This window comes from Ursus maritimus, unplaced genomic scaffold, assembly GCF_017311325.1.
Source record: "Ursus maritimus isolate PB19 unplaced genomic scaffold, ASM1731132v1 scaffold_9, whole genome shotgun sequence".
In the NCBI taxonomy this organism is placed as follows: domain Eukaryota; kingdom Metazoa; phylum Chordata; class Mammalia; order Carnivora; family Ursidae; genus Ursus; species Ursus maritimus.
Window position 1 is genome coordinate 49843613 of NW_024427107.1, and position 27619 is coordinate 49871231.

Here is a 27619-nt window from a genome sequence, read left to right on the forward strand (position 1 = left end):
TAGGAGTTTGAAGGAAGGAGATAAGGAGGAATAGGTGGGACACGGGATGCTTGGAGCACAGAAACTATTCTGTAATATTGTAATAGGGGATAGGTATCATACATTTGCCAAAACCCATAGTTTACACAACATAAACTATGGACTTTAGTTAATAATAATGTAACACTACTGACTCATCAGTTGTAACAAATGCACCACAGTGATGCAAGTAAACAATAGAGGAAACTGTGCCTGAGAGGGGAAGGATGAGAAGCCATATAGGAACTCTCTGTACTTTTTGCTAACTTTTTATATAAACCTGAAAGGCTCCTAAAAATTGTCTATTAAGTTTTAAATATGGAATGACAATAAGTTGACTCTTATTAGCTCTGAGTCTGTTTCTTAAACAGTCAATTAAATGTTTCCCATAGTTGGGGCACCTGGGTGGCTCAGTTGGTTGAGTGTTGGGCTCTTGATTTCAGCTCAGGTCATGATCTCAGGACCTTGAGATCAAGCCCCACATTGGGCTCTGCTCTCAGAACAGAGTCTGCTTGTCCTTCTCCCTCTGCTCCTCCCCAGCTTGTGTTCTCTCTCTCTCTCTCTCTATCTCTCACTAAACTAACTAACTAACTAACTAAATAAATAAATAAATAAATAAAATCTTAAAAAAATATTTTCCACAGTCTATTTTATACTTTCTCTGGTAGATCATATTCTCTCCCCAGATTTGTCTGAGCGAATTCTGTTAGGGAATGAATAAAGGGGATGTCACTTTGGTCACCAGAGCAGGGATAAGGTAACTCCTCTTGAAACTTGAAAAAGTTATCTTGGAAAAGTTAAGATGAAGGTATACTTATTAGATGGAGCAAACTCAAAATGTAAGTCAAAAGTTTAAATTTTGAGGTAACATCAATTTATGAATTTACTATCTAGGAAATTAAGAGAAAAGCTCCATTGAATTTAGCCCAAATTGTACAAAACTGAAGCAAAATCAAACCTGTTAAATGATTCTGTGGCAATAAACACAACACTAGTATTTGATGAAGTATTACCATTGCTGTACCCTTTTTGAAAAGTCATTTTTGGAAGACTCTGCCTTTATTAATGCTAAAATTGGGCCCAAAATAGATCTTCTCATGTTTGCTGCTGCTTCTAATAAAAGCGTGGAATTTCTGTTGAGTTTATTAATCAGATCTGGGTGAATTTCTCCAGTTTTAGATTTTCTCACTGATGAAAAGTGTAGGAAGGAGACTCATTTCTGTGAATAATGCATTAGGCACCAATATTTTTAATATCTTACAGTGAAATAACATCACATATATTTAGGGACATTTCCTTGTATAGTTTGAAAGACTTGGTCTCTCTTCAGTTCTAAACTCATATACCTGCCAGAAGGAAACTTCAGACTGTTTCCATTCTTGGTGGTACCTCTCTGTCTGAATTCCTGCAATATGCCAATCTGTTCCTATCTTTTCCTATGCATTCTTAACTTGATCCTTCCGATTCCAAGCTCCTCCAGGACTGTTTCTTATATACTTTTATAGCTCAAGTACCTAAGTCATAGTATGTGTTATATATATATATATATATATTAAATATATATATATATATATTTGATAATAACAGAACTCAACTTTTTGAATTTTAAGAAATATACTCTCAAAGTATTTTGAGTTGATACTACCATTGTTAAAATTAATTTTTGACTTACTGAAGAATCCTGGCATCTATATGGCATTGAGGTTTGAGGATGCTGGAATCTCTAAGAACTAGTTCCTTAAGGTTCAAGTTAACTAGGTCATAATCTGTCATATTCACATACAGAACTGAGAGGATCAGGAATAGCAATACAAAACTCTAAGAAATTCCTTAGATTTGACTTCTCAGATTTAATCTATTTTAATCAACTTTAATCCATTATTGTGCTGATAATGATATAATAATGAATCACCACTTATTTGCACTTGTTAAGAACCAGACAGTATGCTACTATATTAGAGTTATTACATGTTATTATATAACAATCACTATATAAAGATAACTATTAACTTTCAATGGCTTCCTCTTTTACTTGAATAAAACCCAAACCCCTTGCATGGTCTCCTAGGCCCTCCGCAGTGTCTTCTCATACCCCTCTTCCCTGCTCTTTGTGTATTAGCTAAGTCACCTTTTTAAGTGTCTTCAAACATTGTACTGAGATCTTTCTAACTTCAGCCTTTGCACATGCTGTTCCCTGTGCCTGGAATTCCTGCCCTCTAGCCTTCACTAGCTCACTCTTGCTCATTCTTTCAGTTTAGTGTACCAATCACTTTTCCTGAGTGGGCCTCCTGTGACACTTTCCTAAATCTAAGTTTGGTCCCTTTTTTTTTTTTTTGTCTCTCATGAAGTACTCATTCTTGCACTCTATTATCATTCATCAAAACTTGTGATTATTTATTTAGTTATATATTTGCATGTAAATCCCTATCTCCCTCACTAAACCATAAGCTTCAGGAGGGCAGGGATTACCTCTAGTTTATGAAAGTATCAATGGTATCTATTGAGTGGACAAATTCATACATCCAAGAGGAATAACGGTTATATCTTTAAAACATGATACTTTCTAACCTATAATATTAAATAACTTCATTATAAAAGTTATCCCCAAAATGCTATTAAAATGCTATTATATGTCAAACTACAATAGCCTCTTGCCTTTTATATAACTTAAACAATTTCTAAAATAATCTCTTATTTCATGCTTAAAGTGGTAGTTATTTTCCCATAGAATTAAAAGCCATCTGTGAAACAATCCTTTGACTTTGTCATGAGGGGAATTGAAGAAAGTATTCAGAATATGAAACATGGAATACTTCAAAACATCAAGATGGAAATGGAAAACAGAAATAGTCTTGTGGAATCATTTTATCATAAGCATTCTTTTGTAGGTGGTTAGACTTCAGCGAGTTCCAAAAGACCTTCTCCAAATATTCCTACACTGAGATCTCTAGTTTAACAACAACAACAACAAAAAACCTCCGCAGCACTCATTTTTGCAATTATTATATATAACTTTGAATTGTTATTTTGCCGTTTCATTTCTTATCTAACCAAATAGATGTAGTACTTCCTCTACAAAGTAGAGGCTATTTCTTAAATTTCTTTATACTCTCCCCAGTGCAGTGCAATGCACAAGGATTGTATATTAAATACATACTAAATAAATTAATTCCTAATTATTTTATTGCACTAAAGAGTCCAATACAATAACTAGCAAATACTTTTGACTCTGCTGTTTTCACTGGAAGTAGAAGATAATTACAGAAAAGTGTGTGGAATTTGCACAGAAAGGGAATTTTCCTTAGGGGCTTGATTTGTATTGAATATCAATTATGTGCCAGAGTTTTTTTAATAGGTATTTATCTCATTTGATACTCCCAACAACCTCAAGAAATTTGTGTTATCATTATTATTCTGCCATAGAAGGAACCAAGTCTAAGTTATTTTTGAAGACCAACTAGCTAATAAGAGTGGTAACTGGAACTCAGGTCCAGACCTATCTGATTCCAAGACTTCTCTTTCTGCTAACCCACCTTTCCTTGAAGAACCAAAGAACAGAAATGACTATATCATGGGGGGGGGGTGGCGTTGGAGAGGAAGGAAATAAAAAGGGAGGAAATAGAGCCTAAATTTATAAGTGAAATAGTAATCTAGAGAGAAAGAAGTTTCGTCTCATGTCTGCTGAGAGTAAGATTACATGATCAGCAGATAATACAGTAATCCTAGGAACAGAACAATTGCTAAGACCATTACTAACAACTGATAGAGTTGCCTGTGAATATCTACAGATCAGGAAGAGGTTCCCTTAGTGAGATTCCAGGGAAGGTAAGGCAGAGAGGAGTGATCTGTCAGTGGCATGCCAAGGAGCACACAGAATGGGCAACGTTCTCTCCCTCTCAGGCTGCTGTGAACCGAGGGAAGGACTCACTGAAGACTGGGATGTTAAGGATAAGTCCAGTTTGGGATTTTCTTTTGTTGTTCATATAACCATCAAATGACTTGAAACTTTTTAAATGCATAATTTTATATTTATTAAAAATTTTTTTGATGTAGCAATAAGGCCACAAAAAGATTATAAGTGCCTGTTCTGTAGGTCAGATGTTCTCAGCTCACAGGAGGAAGAGGAAATTATGCTAGCACTAACAGATGGAAATGATTATTTTTGATCTCACAAGAAGGTACACTAATAAAATTTTCATTCATATTATATGTCATTACATATGAATAATGAATATATGAATAAGTGAAACGTAAAGTAAAATTCCCAAAAAGTACAACTATCAGGCAGCAAGGTTCATATTTGCAAAGATGCTAAAATCATTTACAGGGAATTCTGAGTAAGAAAAAATCTAACCTAAAAAATTATCTGGCTAAGTATTCTTTCTGAGTTTCACTGTGAAAATGCAGATTTTTATTTGACTTATTTCAAAAATCATTAGAAGTTGAAAATATCAATTCACTTGTTCTCTACATTCATTTTAGTGGGAATAAAAATTGAAGAGCTATCATTTCTGCTCTTTGTATAAGTCATTGTGAAATTCTTCAGAACATACTTCAGAGATCATGATGTTACTGTAGATATTACCTTCATGATTTTAGATAACTTGCACATAATTAAAGTATATGGTTTTAAAAATTTATGTAGATATATATAGATAGATAGATTTTTTGTTTCAAGTTTTTATTTAAATTCTAATTAACATATAGTGTTATATTGGTTTCAGGATAGAATTAGATGTTTTTGAAACTTTTGTTTCTCTTTAAATATTTCTTGATTACTTCAAACTTTTAGAAATGTGTATAGTTTTACAAGACTTTTTCTGAACTGCTCTAAGCTATTAGAGTGTGACATTTTGATAATGACTTTTTTATATGGAACTCCGCACTGGCAGTAAACAAGAAAATGGAGCAGATGAATTTAGAGTTGCAGAATTTATCCACTTACTGGAGAATCCAAATGTCTGAAGCAAAATGAAAACAAGCATGTCACCATAAGTCCTGCTCTACCCACTTCCTGAAGGCGTTACAATAGCGTTTCCCACAGTGTGTTCTAAGGCACAGTACTGCTGTAAGATGTGCATTACCAAACTTTGGTGATAAAAAAAAAAAAAAAGCCAGGGAAATGCTGCATATTAGATGCACCCTCTATGAGAGTCCTCGTGCCCTGTTAGCTTGGTAGAGGCTCCAAAAGGTGCTGAAGAAGCTCTTTGTCTTGTGATGCCTGGTGTTTCCTAAACTTATTACACAACAAAACGTTTTCTTTTCCAGAGAGAATGTTGTAGTTTCCTTCAGATCTCAGAGTCCAGGGAACGAACTTTGTAGAACATTGTTATATAGGTTTCATATTAGTCAGTGTTGTCCAGAGAAACAGAGAGACAGAGAGAAAGTGGGAGGAGGGAGAGGAAGATGGAGGGGAATAGAGGGGGAGGGAGAGAAGGAGAGGAAGAGAGGAGGGGAGAGAGAGAATGAGAAAGTAGCTCATGCAGTTACTAAGGCTGAGAAGCCTCAGGATCTGGCACCTGCAAGCTGGATCCCCAGGGAAGCCAGTGGTATGATTCAGTCTGAGTCCCAAGACCTGGGAACAGGAGGAGGCAATGAAATAACTCCCAGTCTGAGGGCAGGAGATGAGATGAGATGTCTCAGCTCAAACATTGAGGCAGGAAAAAAGGGCCAAGTTCATCTTCCTCTGCCTTTTGTTCTATTCAAGCCCTCAGTGGATTGGAGAATACCCACCCACATTGGTGGGGGCAGTCTACTTTACTGAGTCCAGGGATCCCAAATGCTAATCTCATCCAGAAACACCTCACAGATTCTCTGAACCATGTTTTATCTAGGCACAGTATGACTCACTCAAATTGACACATAAAATTAACCATCACAGAGTTTAATTTGAGGTCTACAACATGAACAACCGAAACAAACAAAAAATCTTAAAGATAACAAAGGGTTAAAACAATAATAACACAAACTTCATTTAAAACCCATTTATGCTCAAATACTTGCATGATTTTATGTGCCAAAACTATTTATACTTTTTAGAGAGAAAACAAGTCCCCCAAATGTGAAAGAAAACACCGTTATTCTAATTGGGCTTAGCTTGACTCATTATTAAAAACCTCACTGTCATTATTAAGCTATGCTGTGGGTTTCATGGATGCCCCACGTCTTTTCACACAGACATAAATGGGTTTCATACCTTGTAATTTTCTTATATGCAAGAGTGACCCATAGCATAAAGGAGCATTTTGTTTCCAAGTGTCCATTTTCCCACATTCTATTTATTCTCATCAAGCTTTTGACAAATTTTCACACGAGTGTGAAACCACATATCACAGCCAGTATCATCTGAGCGGAATGTGCAAACAAGCCCTGCAGCTGTCCAAGCCCTTCACCAGTATGAAGCAAGATAAAATTTGACCTGACCTTTCACACTCTGTTCCAAACTCTCCTCTTCCATGATGTCAGTCAGGCTCTGAACATACAAACAGATGCAGAAATTGACATTTTGAAACATGAGAGACTATGGACTATGAGAAACAAACTGAGGGCCTCAGAGGGGAGGGGTGGGGGAATGGGATAGACCGGTGATGGGTAGTGAGGAGGGCACGTATTGCATGGTGCACTGGGTGTTATACGCAACTAATGAATCATCGAGCCTTACATCGGAAACCGGGGATGTACTGTATGGTGACTAACATAATATAATAAAAAATCATTAAAAAAAAAAAAGAAATTGACATTTTGCTGCCAACAGTGAATCTAACAAAAATAAAGCCAAGGGAAGATATGCTACCTTTAAGATCATGGCCTCGAGAAATGCCTGTTATGAAATTATTTATGAAAAGGTCGATGATTATTTGTATTTAAATATGGGCAACTGGGCAGTTAATCTAGTTGAAGGGAGAAAGACTTGCAGAAATGAATGTGTCCATGATACATGTTTTAACCAATGTTATTTGAGGATGTTTGTCAATAAACGGCCCAAATGTTATGGGTCATGAAACAATCAGATCACCTTGATGGAGCTCTAGAAAAGAAATCAAGTGCCATAGCAATGTGGGAAATAAACACAATCAATGGTTTTATTGTAGCGGGGTGCACTTTGACAAGGCTTCTTTCTGAGGTTGCGCTCATACTAGGTAATCCCATCTCTTTGCATCAAAACTAGTATTTTTTAAGATATAATTCTGCATTGCTTTTCTTACTGTTCTATAAAGAGGAAAAGCAGGGAGCCCCTGGGTGGCACCATCAGGTCTAAGCATGTGACTAGGTTTCTGCTCAAGTCTTGATCTCAGGATCCTGGAATTGAGACCCACATCCAGCTTCATGCTCAGCATGGAGTCTGCTTGGGACTTTCTCTCCCTCTACTCCTCCGCCCCCCCCCCCAAATAAATGGGTGAATCTTAAAAAAAAAAGGAGAGAGAGAGAAAGCAGAAGAGAGAAAAGGAGGAGAAGGAAGAGAAGGGAAAAGAGGAAGCAGAAGCAGTGGGGGAAAAGGAAAATGGGGAAGGAGGGGAGGGGAGGTTTCCTTCTGGTAACAAAGTAACAGTTATAAAAGTAATTTTTAATGTCTACACACCATGACCTAAAAAAACGTAGTCTTTCCTCTGGAGGCTTATCCTTAAAAAGAGGGAAATATCTTTACAGAAAACCCCAGGAAACCTTTCATTACATCTCTTTTTTTTTTTTCAGTGGGTTCTCATGCCTTATCATGAGGACATTTATTATCAGTTCCTTTGTTGCCAAGGAAGCATTCAGCTTCCTTTGAAGTTACTTGGACACTATGGGAGAGATAAAAGTATTGGGACAAAAATCTCAGCATTATCGGGAAAGAAGGAATCAGAAAAAAGATGCTGGCAACCAATATTTTCCCTTACGCTGTTTTTTCAAAAACTTAAATATTTATATTATAATACTAATATTTGTATCCCTGTGTATTGTTCAATGCATTAAACAAAGAGGCCATCAGACTGAGGTGGCTCTAATGCAGTGGCAGCCTATATAAGCAAACCCAAACTTAAGCTTGTAAATGCCTCATGGTTATGAAATCAAAACCAGTCACAAGTAGTGAACTAGACTTTAAGCTACAGCCAATCAAGTCATTTCCTTTCTTGATCCTGCACCTGCTCTGTTGGTCTTTTCTCACACCTGTGCATGGAGCACTCCTTACCACTTCTGGTTTGATGCTGCCCAATTGGAATTAAGCTTTGCTCAAATAAACTCTTAAACATGTTAATATATCTCCACTTATCTTTTAATAGTATTTCTTTCCTTTCCTTTTCTTAGTCTTTTTTAAAGATCCAGTTGACCTCAGCTGTGCCAGAGGGACCTAGCTGACATTTGTTTGCTTTTTAAAAAAATATACTTGAGCCAGAGTGTAAATAAAAGAACATTATGGTGCCAGAAAGATGAAGGCAGTGACCAGGGAGGCGGTCAGGGTTGCTTAGTCAGCTGCTCTTCCCCCATGATGTAGACTTTCCCCTTGGTCATGGAATACTGTGTGTTCTTGCTGTCCCAACATTCAGTCATCCTTCTGCTCATCATATCGCCCTGGCTTTTCCTAATGAACCACCTCTCCCCATTCGCAGACTATGGGGTTACCTTGGGCTGACCCAGTCTCAGGCTCTGTGGGTTCCTACATAATAGAGACTGGGTCAGTCAAATCACCACTTTCTGCTAGCCACAGCAATTGGCTTAGGGACGGGCATGAAACCCAAGTTTGGCCAAACAGAACCCAAAAATCAGCCCCAGCATCTTTTTCCATCATAGTTGATTACCTGGCTGTTTATAGCTTAGAACAACCAGCAGTCAATATGGCCACTATACAGAGGTTTCCTGGTTGTAAAACTAATACAAAAGAAAGTACAGTCATCAGGCTGAGATAGAGAGTGCCTAATGAGCATGATATTGTTGTCTGGATCCAGTTATGCATAAAATTAACATCTCACTGAGCTTTGGAGTTATATGGCCCAATGCATTGCCTTTCTTAATCTACTGTTGAGCCTCTGACTCTTATCACAGACTTAACCAGCTCACCTTTCCATTGCTAAGCTTTGGAAGTACAAGTTTTATTTCATTAAATAAGTTTCCTTGTGCTTATCCTTTGGCATTTAATTATTTCTTTCTTAGCCACCACTGAATCTTTTTGCACAACAAAATACCAATTAATAATGAAAGAGGAAAAGGACAACTCCTTCCACAAAAAGCTTTCTTGATTTCCCCAACTAGAAATAATCTCCCTTTCCTTTAAATTTCCATATGATGTAATCCTCTAACATTTTCCTTTTTATTTATTTTCCAGCATTTTTGCTCTGCATTCAATATGCAATGCTTCTTAATACCTAGTCTACATCTGATTCAGCTTTGTATCAACACAGCATCTCATGCATTTCCTTCATTAAATGCTTACTTAAAATCAAAAGAGTAACAACAACAACAAAATGCAGTGAGCCACAAACACTATCTTAAATACCACTTTTAAGGCTCTTCTTTTAAAATTTAAGTAAGGTTTATCTTCCATTTTAGGACTGAAGAAGTTTAGGAAATTGCTTTCTTTTGAGGAAAAAAGCTAATAGACTCCAATAAGTAAACAAATACTGAGTTATAAAGTACTAGCCTTTAATATTATCATCTTACTAACACTTCTTCCCTTGGCTCTGACTCCAAAATAGCTTTTAAATTACTTCCTATGCTCCTTTGGAGAGCATAGTCCTGAAATCTGACAGACATCACTGCTAGGGTAATTTCCAGAGGCAAGAAGAACAAAGCCAATTGTTGTGGGCAAGCACATGGCAAAGTCAGCAGGAGAAAATAGAGGGTAGTGAAGGGCAACTGATAATTTGGAATTGAGATGGAAAACACCAAATGATATTGCAGTTAGGTTATGAACAGACATCAAAGTCAAGAAATAGTAGAAGCAAATCACATGTTTGGCAGAGAACACTTCAAAGAACTATACTCATTTTAGAAGGCTCCCCTCAGAACTCTTCAGGTTCTGTCTAGTGGCATCTGATATACATCCAAAGAGAGGAAAACTACACAGACAAATCCCAAACCTCTGGATATAACTCATAAATTAGTTTCTCTTTTACTTTATGTTGAAAAAAGCATTTAAAAATTCCAAATATGTACTTTCTATGTTACAGTTTTTGTGACTATTGGAGTAGCTCTTGTATCCCTCCCAACAGTCCTAGGAGCTTGATTCTAGTCTCTCTCTCATCTTACTAATGAGGAAACCGAAACACAGAGTAGCTGTCATATCTCTGACATACTTGTCTAGGAATATAAGTGAGGATTGGAACCCAAGTCTTGATGCTAAAACTGTGATATCCAAGAACAAATCTTCTTTTAACTCAGAAAAATAATGCATAATGCAATACGCATTAGTATACACTATCCATGTGTTCTTGAGATCCTGAAAATAGGAAATTTTAAGAATCAATGTCTGCTTCAAAATGATAACAATCATAAGAAATGTGAGCATGGGAAAATGTTGGAGGGAGGGTTTCATTCCAATCTTCTGATTTTAGAAAATTGTATATAGTTAGTCCCTTTTTCTTTGCCTGCCTCTCTCTTTTTTTTTTTTTTTTCTTCTCTCTGATGGATTAGAAAGACAGACATGGAGGTGATCAGGAAAGCTAAATGAGATTATACTGTATTGGATAAACTAGCTCATTTAAGAAAACCTTTGGTTTCTTTCATTAATGAAGGCATATTTAGAGAAGAAAGAAATGTTCCATAAAAAGTTTCATAAATTGATAACTCAGGAGATGAAATGAGAGAGCTAGTCAGTTGTGTTTTAGTATCACTTTGATTTTTTTTTTAAAGATTTATTTATTTATTTGACAGAGAGAGAGACAGCCAGCGAGAGAGGGAACACAAGCAGGTGGAGTGGGAGAGGAAGAAGCAGGCTCATAGCAGAGGAGCCTGATGTGGGGCTCGATCCCACAATGCCGGGATCACACCCTGAGCCGAAGGCAGGCGCTTAATCGCTGTGCCACCCAGGCGCCCCTCACTTTGATTTTTAAACAAGGTGGTGTTTCTTGAGAAACTTTCCATACGGCAGAGATTTTGTTGAAATAATTTATGAGATTTATACTCTCCAAAACATAATAGCACCAAATGCTGTTGTGTTTCCTGTATGTATAGATGTTGAATCAGCTCTCTTCCTGTACCTGGCAAGAACTTTTCACACATCTGTCTACCTGACATTTCAAATTTCTAATTTGCTTTGTGAGAAAAACAAAAATTCTCTGACATACCCACTGAGTAATCTGTGTAGGAAGGAAGAAATCTGTCTGCTTCCATTTGGGGGAAAGGACTGAGGATACTGATTAAGGACATATAAAAAAAAAAAAACACACAGATAAAGGAAAGGGAAGTAAAAATATATAGAAAAGATTTAAAGACACTGGGACGATGTGATAATAAAACTAACACCAACCGATTTGTACTTAATATTTATCATTGGCTCTCTCTGGCTGATTATTTGTCCATATGGGTGTCCTATCTTCCCAGCTGGGTTATGACTTCCTTTCAACTCCAGCACCTAGCTGAAGCTTTGCTTGGCGCTGACTGCCAAAAACCTGTCTACTCATCATAAAGAAAAAATGGAAGGTGTTTTGTCTTGTTTTGTTTTTTCATGCCCAAAGGCAAGATCTCTCCCTACCTTCTGTGAAAGCCTTACTAAAAAGATATTTATCCCACAAGGGGAAGGGAAGAGGGTAAGTGCTTTAGAGAAATAATAGAGAGATGATTTACTCGAGCCTAAGAAGCAGAAGAGGGCCATAAATCTTACAAATAGCAGGACCTCAAGAAAATGGCAGTTTCCTACTTGCTGGGTGAGAAGATAATGAGAGATCCGTTGGCTTTCAAAAACCCAGGTCTTCCTGGACACTGGCCGTTTGAGCAGTAATCAGTGTGAATCAATGAAAGATGGGGCCTTCAGATGTTATACTGTTCATACAACATCCAGGGCCTTTGTAGGACTCTTGTGAGGGAGAGTTCCAGGACTATCTAAGGCTAAATTTCCCACCAGCCCGGCAGGATGGGGGCTTTGGTTGGATTAGGTGGACTCAAAGGGAAAATCTCCTGCACAGATGTATTTTTGGAATAAAAAAATCATAGCTACTACACGTTTCAAGTGTTTTGAGCCTTTCATAACATCAAAGAGGAAATACATTTTTATGATAAAGTTTATCTCTCTTTTGAATTGTATTGAAAAATACAGAAAAGCATAATGAAATAAATAAAGATATAATCTCACCATCCAAAGATGAATTCTGAACTCATCTGAATTCTGGTTTATTTTTCTTTCATTCCTTCTGTTATCTATCCGAAAGAATAAATCTTCTAAGAACTCCTGCATGGAAAATAGAACATTTATATAATTGTAATCACTTAATATTTCTATATCTGGATATTTCATATCTTTTTAAGTTTTTATGTAAATTCCAGTTAATATACAGTGTAATATTAGTTTCAGGTGTGCAATAGAGTGATTTGACACTTCCATATAACACAGGTACTCATACTGTATCTTCCTAGTAAAAAAAAACATTTATAATTAACTTTGTACCCATATGTAAGACACCTACCTAGAGTGAGCTCTATATGTCTAAAAAGTCTTTTTTTTAAAAAAAAAAAGATTTACTTATTTATTTATTCGACAGAGATAGAGACAGCCAAGAGAGAGGGAACACAAGCAGGGGGAGTGGGAGAGGAAGAAGCAGGCTCATAGCGGAGGAGCCTGATGTGGGGCTTGATCCCATAATGCTGGGATCATGCCCTGAGCCAAAGGCAGACGCTTAACCGCTGTGCCACCCAGGCGCCCCATATATGTCTAAAAAGTTTTAATGCCAACACCTTCCAACTAAAATTTCATTATTTTTGAAGAATTATTTTCTACCCATCATTCTTTCGTTCTATAGCACATCTTCAAATAGATCATTTGGGCATTGTTAGCAACCAGTTACTCTTACAGGAAACAGTATAGCATTGTAGCTTTTAAAAATACGCAGTCTTTGAGGTCATGCAGCTTAGGCTTTGAATTCCAGTTCTACACTGAATGATTTTGTGACTTTAGAAAATTTATTTAACATATTTGAGACACAACAATAACTACTTCCTAAGGTAACTCTAAGGATTAGATAAAATAATTTCTGCTAACCATCAAACTAGACTGGAGCCTCCTAAACTTTCAGTAAATGGTAGCTGGCATTAATAATATTCCAGGTTAAACTCTTCCAATCACAGACTCTGTCGAAGAGGTAGCTCTAGTCAGCAATATTTCTTCCTATGTAACTCATCCTCAAAGTTCATCTACAGCTGATTAGGTCAAGTGTGGATTCTATAAAGTGTAGATTCTAGAACCTAATGATAACTAATCCATAAGTTCTTATGAAATTAGAAAAACAATTGATCTAACAACAGCAAGCTGGACCAAAATTATACTGTCATTTTGGGGAATTTGACATAGAAAATCTTGTAGACAAAAATGTACTATGGGAGTGGACATCTTTTAGGCTAAAAGAAAATGATGTCAGGTGGAAAGTTGGACCTACAGAAAATAATGGTAAATAGGTAAATGTAAATGACTTCCCCCTCGTTTTTCCTTGAAAGATAATGGATTTTTTTGTTGTTGAAAGTAAAGCAATAACAGTGTAAGGTGAGGTTTATAACATAGGTAGAAGCCAAAGACATTACACAATAACACAGAAGTACAGGAGATTGACAAGTAAATTAACTTGCATTGTTCTAAGGTTATTACTTTGGGAAGTGGGAAATATCAGGTGAAAGTGAAAAGTTTGAAATAGGAAGTAGGAAGTGTAAATATCCAGTATAATGTGAAATGATACAATATTATCTCAAATTAGTTTCTGATAGGTTAGGGGTGCATTTTATTATTTTGAGTAATCACTTATAATAAATTAATAAAAGGGGTATAGTGCTATAACAACCACTTAAAAATAAGAAATATAGTTAAGAAAGCAGTAGAGGAAATAAATGTTACATTAGAAAATATTTGGTTAACCCCCAAAAAGACAAGAAAAGGAGCACCAGAGGAACAAAAACACAAAATCACAAATGGAAAACAAATAGGAAGATGGTGGGCTTGAGCCAAAACAAACCAATAATTATATTGAATGCAAATGAAGTTGACACTCAAAATACTACACGTTGTCTACAAAATATATATATTAAATACAAAGACACAGAATAAAAGCAAAAGAGTGACGAAAGACCTGTTATATAAGCAGTAAAGATAAGAAAGCTGCTATTGTTCTATCAATATTTATATTAATAATGTTAATATGAAAGAGGTAAAGAAAATCATTACTTGCTAATGAAAGGGGCAATTTATTAGTAAGACATAGGAATCCTAAATATGTAGATAATAATAGAGCATCACAATTGATGAAGCAAAACCCTTCACAACTTGAGAATTATATCCATAGCATAACAGGGAAAATTAGCACTCCATCCTCAGTAAATGCAGACAAAGTGTTTGTAAGAATACAGAACATCTCATCAATGTTATTAACCAATTCCACATAATTAGTATTTATAGAACAGTACACCAAAAACCTGCAGAATACACACACTTTTCAGGACTACATGAGACATTCACCACAATAGTCAATATACTGGCTTATATATCTCAAAAATATAAAATAAATTTAATTAGTAATCAGTAACAAGAAGACACCTTTAAAAAAGTTACAAATATTTGGAACATGAACAACACACTTCTGAATAGCCAATGGCTCAAAGAAATAGAGAAATTTAAAAATATCTTAAACTCAATAATTATGAAAACACAACATATCAAAACATATGGGATACAGCTAAAGCTGTGCTTAGTGGAAAACATAGCTTTGAATGCCTATACTGGAAAAGAAGAAATTTTCAAAATCAATTGTCTAAATTACCATCTTAAGCCAGGAACATAATTAAACTCAAAGTAATTAGAAGGAAAGGAATAATAAGGATAAGGGCAGAAATAGATGAAATAGAAAAAATTTAGAAGACAAAAGATTTTTAAGACTGCTTTTTAGAGCAGTTTTAGGCTTGAGAGGAAGGTACGGAGGTTTCTCATATAATTCCTGTCTGTATACATGCATAGTCTCCCCATTATCAACATCCCCCACTGGAGTGGTACATTTGTGATGTTCAGGTATGTTCCCTCTACTCCTACTTTGTTGAGGGTTTTTATCAAGAAGGATGTTGCACTTTGTCAGATGCTTTTTATGCATCTATTGAGAGGACCACATGGTTCTTATCCTTTCTTTTATTAATGTGGTATATCATGTTGATCAATCTGCAAATATTGAACCACCCTTGCAACCCAGAGATAAATCCCACTTGATTGTGGTGAATAGTTCTTTTCAGGTACTGTTGGATTCTATTTGCTAGCATTTTGTTGAGAATTTTTGCATCCCTGTTCATCATGGATATTGGTATAATTCTCCTTTTTAGTGGGGTCTTTGTCTGGTTATAGAATCAAGGTAATGCTGGTCTCATAGTTTGAGTTTGGAAGTTTTCCTTCCATTTCTCTTTTTTGGAACAGGTTGAGAAGAATAAGTATTAATTTTCTGCAAATGTTTGGTAGAATTCCCCTCGGAAGACATCTGACCCTGGACTTTTGTTTGTTGGGCGATTTTTGATTACTGACTCAATTTCTTTGCTGGTTGTCATTTTGTTTAAATTTTCTGTTTTGGTAGGTTATATGTTTCTAGGAATTTATCCATTTCTTCCAGATTGCCTAATTTGTTGGCATATAATTTTTCATAATATTCTCTTATAATTGTATTTCTGTGGTGTTGGTAGTGATCCTTCTTCTCTTGTTCATGATTTTATTTATTTGGCTCCTCTCTCATTTCTTTATGATAAGTCTGGCTGGGGGTTATCAATTTTATTAATTCTTTCTAGTCAGGTTTTTTGTTTATTTCTATATCATCTATTTCTACTCTAATCTTCATTATTTCCCTTCTTCTGCTGGATTTAGGCTTCATTTCTGTTCTTTTTCTAGCTCCTTTAGGTATAAAATTAGATTGTATTTCTGAGATTTTTCTTGCTTCTTGAGGTAGGCCAATATTGCTATATACTTCCCTCTTGTGACTGCTTTTCCTGCATCCCAAAGTTTTTGGACCATCATGTTTTCATTTTCATTTGTTTCCATGTATTTTCTTCTTTCTTCTTTAATTTCCTGGTTAACCCACTCATTCTTTAGAAGGTTATTCTTTAACGTCCATGTATTTGTGATTTTCCAAAATTTTTCTTGTGGTTGACTTGAAGTTTCATAGTGTTGTGGTTAGAAAACATGCATGGTACATTTGTTACAAATTGATGAACCAGCATTGACACATCATATTCACCTGAAGTTCATAGTTTACTTTAGGGTTCACTCTTGGTGGTGAATATTCTGTGAGTTTAGACATATGGATAATGACATATACCCATTTTTATAATATTATACAGTGTTTTCATCATCCTAAAAATCTGTGCTCTGCCTATTCATCCTTTCCACACCCCATCCCCAACAACCACTGACTCTTTTACCACCTCCATAGTTTTGCCTTTTCTAGAATGTCATATAGGTGGAATCAGACAGTATACAGCCTTCTCAGACTGGCTTCTTTTAACTAGTAATATTCATTTAAGATTCCTTTATCTTTTCATGATTTGATAGCTCATTTGTTTTTAGTATGAAAGATATTGTATTTTCTGGATATACCATGGTTTATCTATTTACCTACTGAAGGACATCTTGGTTACTTTCAAGTTTTGGCAATCATGAATAAAGCTGCTATACACATTTGTGTTCATGTTTTTGTGTGGACATATTTTTCAACTCCTTTAGGTAAATACCAAGGAGCATAATTGATGAATCAGATGGTAAGAGTATGTTAAGTTTTGTAAGAAACTATCAAACTGTCTTTTGAAAGTAGCTATACCTTTTGCATTCCCATCAGCAATGACTGAGGGTTCCTGTTGCTCCACATCCTCACCAGCATTTGGTGTTGTCAGTGTTCCAAATTGTGGTCATTCTAATAGGTGTGAAGTAGTATCTCATTGTTTTAATTTGCATTTCCCTGATGACATATGATGTGGGGCATCTTTTCATATGCTTACTTGCCATCTGTGTATAATTTCTTTGATGATGTGTCTGTTAAGGCCTTTGGCCCATTTTTAAATCTGGTTGTTTTCTTTTTGTTGAGTTTAAAGAGTACTTTTGTATAATTTGGATAACAGACCTTTATCAGATGTCTCTTTTGCAAATATTTTATTCCAGTCTATTGCTTGTCTTCTCATTTATTATCTTTTGGAGCATAAGATTTTAATTTTGATGAAGTCCAGATTATAAGTTATTTCTTTTATGATTTATGCTTTTCCCTAAAGCTGAATGGGTCAAAATGTTTCTGATCCTTAGAAGGAAGAGCAAGTCCAGGTTGTGGGCCTTCTAAGTCCATGGTCAGTCCTCACCTCCACCCTTGTTTCTCTGAATTAAAGAAGTGTCATCAGGAGCAATCAGATTCTTCTCCCTCAAATCTGAGATGATGTTCTGGTCAGTAGAGATAATGTCAAGTGTCATGTTGTGTCTCCTTGTTTTTCAACTCATGTTTATGGCTGCTTTGTGCCTGGATATAGTTTGAGTGTTGGGGATATCAAGAGATGATGTCAAGTGTCATGTTTTGTCTCCTTGTTTTCCAACTCATGTTTGTGGCTGATTTGTGCCTGGACATAGTTTGAGTGTTGGGGATCTTATCTGAAACAAGATATAGCCCCTCTCTTCAGTTTGGACATCAGATGAAAAAATATGAAACTGCAACCATGAAGCATTACAAATGTATGATAGAATATGACAAGATGAGTCAAGTGCTCAAGAAGAGTGTCCAGCCTAAGCCTAAGTGGTGGGGATGGGATGTCAATGAAGTGGCATCTAGGTTGATACTAGACAGATGGCAGGAGGTGGGTAGGTAAAGCAAGTTCATCTGCCCTGAAATAGCAAAGTATGACAGGCAGATTCTTAGTTTCCTAGATATTTCTCTGTTGGCATAATATATTGGTTATTTAGAAAGATGTCTCTGCTCATTCCAGTATTTTATTTTAGAAGTTTAAAACAATGCAACTTAATTTTTAGTAAAAAACCAAATTCTTTACCAATTCTTATTTGGATACGCAACAAGTAATATATACCCCACCTTTTTAAAAACAAAATCTGATATGAAATCAAGTCTCAGTGCTGTTTCATTTTTGTTTACTCCTTTCTTTTGTTTCCTTGACCTCTTATTAAATATGCACCATTTTCATATTTCACAAAATGTTTGCTCAATATTAAATGGTAAAAGCAAACAACAAATACATAATAGAATATCATAATTGGCCTATGTGACTAATATCTTTCTAATATTTCTTAAAGTAAATAATTATTCTGTTCTTTTTCATAAATGAAAGTTCTTTCAAATACAAATCACTGAGAATTGAGGAAATTTATGTTTATTACCTATTCCAAACCATGATTCTTCCTGCAAATGATTTCACATCAAATCTTGTTTTAGCAGAATTCAAAACCTTTCTGAATTATAATGCCTAGCACTAAAAACTTCATCTCTACTGGAAGAAGATAACTATAATAAAAGTTTCACCATTCTTTAGAAAAGGGAGTATTATAGCTTTTGGCTTTCGGCTCAGAGGGGGCAAAGGTGCAACTGTCTTCGGTCGTCCCGAATCCGGGTTCATCCGACACCAGCCACCTCCGCCATGCCGCCTAAGTTCGACCCCAACGAGATCAAAGTTGTGTACCTGAGGTGCACCGGTGGCGAGGCTGGTGCCATGTCTGCCCTGGCCCCGAAGATCGGCCCGCTGGGTCTGTCTCCAAAAAAGGTTGGTGATGACATCGCCAAGGCAACCGGTGATTGGAAGGATCTAAGGATTACTGTGAAACTGACCATTCAGAACAGACAGACCCAGATTGAAGTGGTACCCTCTGCCTCTGCCCTGATTATCAAAGCCCTCAAGGAACCACCGAGAGACAGAAAGAAGCAGGAAAACATTAAGCACAGTGGAAATATCACTTTTGATGAGATTGTCAATATTGCCCGACAGATGCGACACCGATCTTTAGCCAGAGAACTCTCTGGAACCATTAAAGAGATCCTGGGGACGGCTCAGTCTGTGGGCTGCAATGTTGATGGCCGCCACCCTCATGACATCACAGATGACATCAACAGTGGTGCAGTGGAATGCCCAGCTAGTTAACTACAAAGGAAAATATTTCAATAAAGGATCATTTGACAACCAAAAAAAAAAAAAAAAAAAAGAAAAGGGAGTATTGTAAAGAACATACCTATCTATTTCATACTCATTTATTTTAGGTGCAAAGATTGTGCTGAGAATATAGTGGTGAATAATGCAGACACAGGCCCTGATCTTATGTAATATTCATTCTAGCCAAGAGAAGCAACATTGAATAAATAATTGGATAATAAGCACATATATGCATATATTCTCACATATATGAAATTTTTATCTGAATCTATCTTACTGTCACCTGTCTGTCTTATCAAGGACCTAGTATAGCTACTGTTTTCTGATCACCAGATCATATTTGGAGAATGAGATCAGTAAAGTTGTTTGGCATAAAACCTGGGGGATGGTGACATAATCAAGGGGCCTCTGGATTATGTATCATGGCACAGAACCAGAGAGTTGATCTTGCCCTGAGACAAGATAATAAATTGTAATGCTTTTCTATCAGGTAAAGCGGAAATCAAATACCTTCTGGAGTTCTGTGTTTATAGATACAATAAAAAAAACACATCTGGCCAATAAATAGCTGTATACCTGGTGTCAGGGGCTGTCTTGAGTTGTTCCAGTAATGAGGTCACCTTTGAAAAATCAACAGCAATTTGTGTAATCACCCAACTAAGATTTTGAGAATCTTCTGTCTTTTTGCAGAGTTCATATAGCTTTTGTATAAATTAAACAAGTGAGTTACGTGAAAGATATGATTGCGGGCACTACCCTTGTATCTTTCAAATATTTGGTCATGCTACTTTTCTCTATGATTGCCCTAGGAATGTGATTTTACTTTGGCTTATTATTTACCACTTTGCTAGGGAGTTAAGGACTAGGTTTTGGGGGAGGTTTGTTTTGGAGAGGTGTCTTTCTACCTTAAAAGCAGTATGAAGATGTCAGGGAGTTAATTAACAGTTGCTTAGTATACTATTCTAACTCTTCACTCAGGGGGGCAGGGTGTAATTAAGCACCAAACCAATTAAGAATGGGTTTGCAGAACCACGGAGCCTCCTATGACACTAACTCAGCACAGAATTTCTATTTATCACTTGTCAGTGGACCACAGTGGCACTCTGGACCAGAATTAGAATGTAACAATCCCCAGAAAGGTCTGGGTATTTTGCTATGCCCAATATACAGTCATCCTGGTAAATAACTACAGGTCCTTTGTGGAAAGAGTAGGACAAAGAATCAAGTGTCTACAAGTGATGCAAGATTTTTCTTTGAGTGTACCTAAGCTCCAGTGCTGTAACTTAGGCCTGGAAATCAGGTGGGGATCCATGATTTTCTATTGTGACAGCTTAAGTCAGAACTATTTTCATCGTAACAAAAGCTCCTCTGGTTGTATAGATTAAGTAGGACCCTAGTGTGTCACCCAGGTATTACAGTTCTAAGGAGCCCATGATTTCTAGCTTCTTCCAAGGATCTCTGTGGGTCACACTTTCTATAACCATTTCATCCTTATCACCCATTATGATAATTACCCAGTTTGCCTCTTTCACCCTGATAATTTATTTCCATTTAATCTTATAAACCATTTCAATATCATCATTTCCCACCTTCAATCCTGGCCAAAGAGGAGAGTCAATGTAGTATTTAGTGTTTTGATGAAAGAGTCTTTGGAACTTCTCAGGGACCAATAGGGAGTAGTTGAGCCGATTATCTTTGATAATGCCACTCCAATATCCCTATCTCCATAACTTCTCAGATTCCTTTTGTATTTTACCTAGGAATTTCTAGCATCTCAACTTTGTTCCATGTAGTCCACTATTAAGACCAGGATTTAGTTAACCAAGTGAGTAAGCCATTAGAATCTTCCTCAACTTTTTAAGCTAGTACATCAAATGCAGACTTTCTGATAAGCTGATAAGCACCCCCAACATTGATAAATTATTTCTCTCTTTCTTCCCTGGTCTAGCAATTTCAGAGTACACACACACACACACACACACACACACACACACACTCCACTGGTTCTTGCTTATATAATTTTAAAACAGCCAAATATTATATTCTTAAAACATTTAGAATTCCTATATGGGTTGACTTTGTAACTGTCTTCACCCCCTACCCTTCTTCCTTGACATGTTAGGATCTCACTCATGCTATAGGTTTAGGCTGAAGAAAGTTGATAGAGGTGGAAGAAAGAATAGTTATCTTTCAAGGCAACTACCTCAAACAAAGTAACTATAGGTAAGACAATCAAAGAAAGGCATTTCTGCACACATGTAAGGCTTGGTGGAGTTTTGGGTTCAGGAGTTTGGGTTCAGTTTGGGTTCTGCACACATGTAAGGCTTAGTGGAGTTTTGGGTTCAGGAAGAATTAGAGAATAATTCTTCCAAATGTCAAATATATACTTGTCACCATTTTAGTTCTTGGATCACATACTTTTCCAATCAGTCCCTTTGTTTTCAGGCGATGAATTCACACTAAATTATAACCCAAGGGTTGATAAGATTAGATTCTATGTATGATTGTTTTAATATAGAAGTCCAGCAAACTAGGTACAAGAGATGAGTGGTTTGTTACAACCATTATAGAAACTCCAGTTCTCTCAGACTATGCTTTGAGCTAAGATTTTAAACCTTTCATTTTCTTTCATTGTGCTCTTTACTAGAGTTATACACAGTCAGTCCACCCCACATTCTTTACATTTCCCATTCCCATCATACTGTGTCATGGCAACAGCCATGTGGATCACTGATGCTCCACTTTCATTGGGCACTTCATTTCAGTTAACCACAGGTCATAATCTAAAAAACCCCACGTCATAATGTAGGTAACACTTGCCCAGTGACTATTATGGACTTTAGTACCTCAGACTCTTCCAACCAAACCAGGTCAGGTAACATCCCAGATATCTTTTCTTAAAGGTCTGCAAGCACTTCTGGCACCAAATGCTGCCTAACCCATGGCTCAGTAGCAGAAAGAAGAAACCATGATTATTATATATCAGAGAGAAGAAATTATTCAGGGAACTGGTACTTACGAAAATCATTAGAATAGTTGGAAGAGCATGCTACATACTGAGCCTTCAGAAACCACTTTCAGAGCAACTCCCTAAATATAGTCCACCAGGAAAGCAGTTACCTCTGCAACAAAGGAGGTGGGGTTTCACATAGATTTTGTGTCTTCAGCTCAAGAATCACACCACTGTAGCCATGATTGGGGTATTGTCAGATCACTCTCTGTTATCCCAGGATCAAGAAGACATTGCCACACCTGCAATTACTGTTCCAGCAAGTCTCAAGTTCAGCACGTCTCTCCCATGTACTCAGTTCCAATTTCAAAAGTCTAATAGGAGGTTCTGATTGCTGGAGCCTAAGTTATATCTGGGATTCCAGGTACAGGGATGTTTGGGAAGAGTAGATTTTCAACCTTCCAACTCTGCTTACAGGTAAAATCTCTAGAAAGAGATCTGAACATATGATGAGCTGGCCATTTGGAACAATATCTGTCAGGTTGGGTAGAGCACCCAATGTAGTGCCTGGCATGCAAGTGCTCAATAAAGGTTTGTACTTGCTTTTCTATTCTCAGCTTAAGCACCATTTCTGTCATTCAGACCAGGTTAAATTCCCTGGTCATATGCTCCGTGAACTCCTACAATTTTTAGTCGTACCTCATTTGTAATTATACAATAAAAGCCCCATGAAAGCAGGAACCAAGTATATCTTTTTATAATATATCACAAGGGCCTCATATGGCCATTAGCTAATAACAGGTGTGCAAGAAGTGATTATGAATTAAATTGAATCCTTGGAGCGTTTGTCTCATTATCAGGTTATATGTCAATACCATGCTGTGGTTTCTTAAAGGGGTGAAACAATAAATGTCCACGTATCCTAGTTTCATAATACCTCACTGAACTAATGAGGTTCATGGCTAAGAAAATATATTTTTAAAATAAATCTAGCTTCTTTTTAGCTCTTTAAGCTGAAATATCAAAAATTAAATCTCTAAAATGGAGTTTTATGACATTTCACGTGTAATGCATGTAAAATAACCTAAAGCCTGGTCCTCGACTGTCCTAACTTCCCAGAATTCCATCTAGTTTTCTAGCTATGTATAGTGTCTTGGTGATAATTTTATTAGAATGATAAGCTCTTAGGTCAAATTTGCCATGGTTTCAATTCCACTTTGTTTTTGCAGGTTGGGTTTACGTTATTAGCATTAGTATTATATGGTACTATGGCCAATATGAAGGGAAGCCTGAAAAGAATGACATTCAAAAGTTTATTTTGGTTTGTTAGTTTTGGGGTTTTGTTTGTTTGTTTGTTTGTTTTTTGGAGTCCACACAATAGAGTGGTTAAGTTTGAATTCTGGGTCTCATCATTTTTTATGTTCATAGGATAATTACTATATTTCATCAAATCCAAATCATAATTGATATCGCTAAGAAAGAAGCATTCCAGCTCCAGAAAGGCTAAAATGTGGGCTATTTCATCTTAGAATTGATGAAATAGCACACTCACTACATTGACTTTTAGCTTTTCTTCTGTGTTCTCACCAACTAGACAACTGCCTGGCTCACAACTGTCTACATCTCTCCACCTCTCCCTTCTCTGGGAATGGCTAGACTAGCAAATGTGGGACCCAGGGGTCATCTTTCTGCTAGATGACCTTGCCTACTCCTCATAGTTAGTCGGTCTTGGTTGGACACTTAATCCAAGCTGTTTGGATGATGGTTTTCTCCCAGAAATTTGTTTTACTAATATTAGTAAATAATATTTTTGAAATTTTTTTTTAATTTTTGAAAAACAAATTTGAAATAATTTTAGATTGATGGGAAAGTTGTGCATATAGTAGAGATTGTCCCTGTGCAGCCTTCATCCAGTTTCTTCTGTGGTTAATATCTCGCATTTGTCAAAACTAAGAAATTAACATTGGTACCTTATTGTTGCCTAAACTCCAGATTTTACCAATTTTTTTTTCATTAATGTTCTCTTTCTGTTCCAGGATCCAATCCAGGGTATGAAACTGTTTTCATCTGTGTGTCTCACTGGTCTCCTTCGGTCTGTGACAGTTTCTTAGTCTTTTTTTTTTTTCATGATGGTCAGTTTTGAGGTGCACTGGTCAGGTATTTTGTAGTGTCTGTCAACTTTGGTCTGTCTCGTATTTTCTCATGATCGGACTAGAATTGCAGTTTTTTTGTAAATAATTCCACAGAGATAAGGTGTCCTTATCATATCAGGAGGTAAAAGATATCCACGTGACATCACTGATGATGTTAACTTTCATCTCTTGCTTAAGTTGGCTGTCTGTCAGGATTTTTTATCGTAAAATTGCTGTTTTTTTCCTTTTTCGTGGTCTTTTCTTTGAAAGGAAGTCACTAAGTTTTCCTGGAACTTTAAAGCCAAACCAATGGAATAGATTTAGTCTTTATACAATGTGGGGCTAGAAATCTTTTGAATATGCAGGTTGTAGAGAAAGACTGTCTGCAAGGTGGGAAAATAAAGCTGACAAAAGAGAGAGATGTTGATGAGAAGTGGGTGGAATCATGACAGCATTTCTACCCTCTGAGGATCAGAGATGCCCCTGCCTTCTAGAGGTCATATTTTGCACCAATAATGTGCCCTTTTCATCTAAATAAGCATCAAAAATCTCCCTTTTCATCTAAACAAGCTTAGATTGGTTTTCTATATGTAAAACCAAAAAGAGGCTAAGTAACATACTGCGTCAATAGATTGCTATGAGAATTGAATGATAAATACTTTGCAAAGGGAGCGTCTACCCAGAATGAGACACATAGAGGTACCTGATAATAATTGAGAATCTGAGATCATACATTAAAAACATTTGTTGTTAGAGCACTGGACTCAATGAGAAGTGAAGAGTTGTAGCTGTATCAAGACCTTGCTGCTTGTTTAATAACCAAGTAATATTTGTGTTGGATTTAGAGGCAAGTAAAGAGCAGCCTGATATTTGAAGAACGTGATTATCTACATTCTTCTTCTCTGAGGAAAGGGCCATCAGAGCTGAAGTTTTTTAGTCAAGAAGCATCCTTGATTCACAAATACTATGAGCATTTTTAATGTCCCATGACTATCACTTAGAGCAGTTTTGCCTTGAAGTACAGAGAGAGGGGGAAATGAACATTTATATCTTTAGTACATATCATTAGTTGATCTGTTATGACATTTATTTATAAAATGAGAAAATAATTTGGGCATTAGTGATTTTGAATTATTCTCATTTAATTCTCCATTAAAAAAATTTTTTTTTTACAATGGGAAAGTAGCTATCAAGAAGATAAGCTTTTAATAGCTCTTCAATGAAGCCATCTTGATATTCCCTTTCTCTTAAAGAACCCAGTTATGAATTCCTTTATATTCTTAATTTAGTTCTGATTTTTTAAAAGTTAATTCAGTATGAAAGAAGGGCAATGGAGAGGGAGCCCAGTGCTCAACAGTCTAAAATGGGCTATCTCTATGTAATAGAAGCAGAATATGTTCAGTGGTCAGTGCTGGTATCTGGAAAAACTAGAGATACTTGGTGATGTGATACAGATCATACTGAAGGAATTCCAAGGTAGAGAAATTTGGTAAGAAAAAGTAAAGGAGGGAAGAAGGGGTTATAAAAGAGCTATCCCCAGACAAAAGGTGAAACAGGCAAAGTCTATATCCTGTGCCATCCTACCTCCAGCATCAGTCTGGCCATCTTTTTTTCACTTCCTGAAACCAGAGTACGTGATGCTAGCCCCATGAGTCTTCCTGTTTCAGGTCTAAATATTCACCTTCCCCTTATAATCCATTAATGCTTCAGCAAGCCTCTATTGAACACTGAAAATGACAAAAATCCACACATATATAAATCTGCCATATTCCCAATCCTCCATGAACTGTGGTTCAGTGGGGGAGGAAAAGAAGGTGTGTAGTTCACTAAAACAAATGGGAGGGTGGTAAAAGGACAAAGAACTTTAGGGTAAAATAAAGCAGAAGAACTAGGCAATGAAAGGAGGAATAATTAGAGGTGTAGATTAAGAAGGTGTGCTGTGACAGATGCTGTGAGTTCCTAGAAGCCCATGTGCAAAAAGTTGATGAGGAAGAAATTAAGGAAAAGATCCTGGATTTGATAATTTTAATATAACTATAAAACGCACTTTAAATGAAGTGATTCATGGATCACATTCATTTATTCATAAACAAATATTAAAAGATATAACAGGTGAATTGCATGGATTTAGGGATAAGTAAAGACAAAAGGGGTGACAGTCATTTATGTAAATAATTCTAACAGTATTATGAAAGACATAATACATTGATTATAGGAAGAACAGCATTTCCCCCATATGTTCAGACTGGAGGCAGAAGAGGAAAAGCCTACAGTTACCAAACAGTTTACATAATGATCAGGTATGTTAAATCAAAAAAGAAAGAATGAGCTTTAAGAATATGGCAAATATTGAGTCAATATATTATACACCTGAAACTAATAGTACAGTGTATATTAAATATACTTCAATTGAAAAAAAGAATATGAGAAATGTCCTTTTCCTGTAGAGACAGTGGACTGGAGTCCTCAGCCGACTGGGGGCTCGTTCAAAAACTTTAATGAGTGGCGGTACTTTGGAAACAACCAGGGTCCTGAGATAAAGATGAAAAGACGACAAAGAGCAGACTAACTGCTACCCTTAGGCAGGCAAATCAAAGCATCTGAGCCTAAAAGGAGATAGGAAAAAATCACTTCAAAGCTTTATTATTCTTCTGCTCATTTCTGAATAACTCAAACCAACGGATATCCCACCAGGAGCTTGCTGTCCTTTTTTGCCTATGAAGAAACATAGCTGTGGAGGATATCTATTATTTCTATCTTGCAAGCATCCCTTACCCCTTCTTCTCCTGACTGTATACTTTCCTTTTGAGAGGTTTGTCCCCCAGAGGAAGCACAAGGGTATGCGTGCAACCTAGGGCATCCAACCAGAGCCCTTTGTCAAAGATTGATCTGCTCATCAGAGCACAAGGTTTGCTTTCTTTGTAAAATTGAAAACTTTGTCGTCTGTGTAGGGCTGGAAATGCACTATGGACACAGTCTGATGGAGAATGACACCAACACAGAAAGCAACACTGACAGAAAGTGAGAGAGGGAAACATATTCTCGTTGATGCTGTTGATCCATGGTTCAGGCTTGCCACCCCTTTGTACTTCTGAGTTACATGCTCCATTGCATTTCCTTTGTTTGCCTAGGTTAGAGTTGAGTTTCTGTCATTTGCTATTAAGAGTCCTGTATGCCATGTTTTTGAATTACATGTTTAGGTAGGAAATCAAAGTCTAAACTTTCAAATCATAATCTGCCCAGTACATGA

General features: G+C 36.5%; 2 protein-coding genes across 2 annotated transcripts in view; both read left to right on the forward strand.

The window, feature by feature from the left end:
• The window catches only part of LOC121101654 (oxidation resistance protein 1-like), a 485929-nt gene that overhangs the window by 213631 nt on the left and 244679 nt on the right, over positions 1 to 27619 (forward strand). The window lies entirely within an intron of this gene.
• LOC103661542 (60S ribosomal protein L12-like) lies at positions 18686 to 19344 on the forward strand. Its single transcript, XM_040625570.1, has one exon. The coding sequence runs from the start codon at positions 18781 to 18783 to the stop codon at positions 19276 to 19278; it is 498 nt and encodes a 165-aa protein (XP_040481504.1). The 5' UTR covers positions 18686 to 18780; the 3' UTR covers positions 19279 to 19344.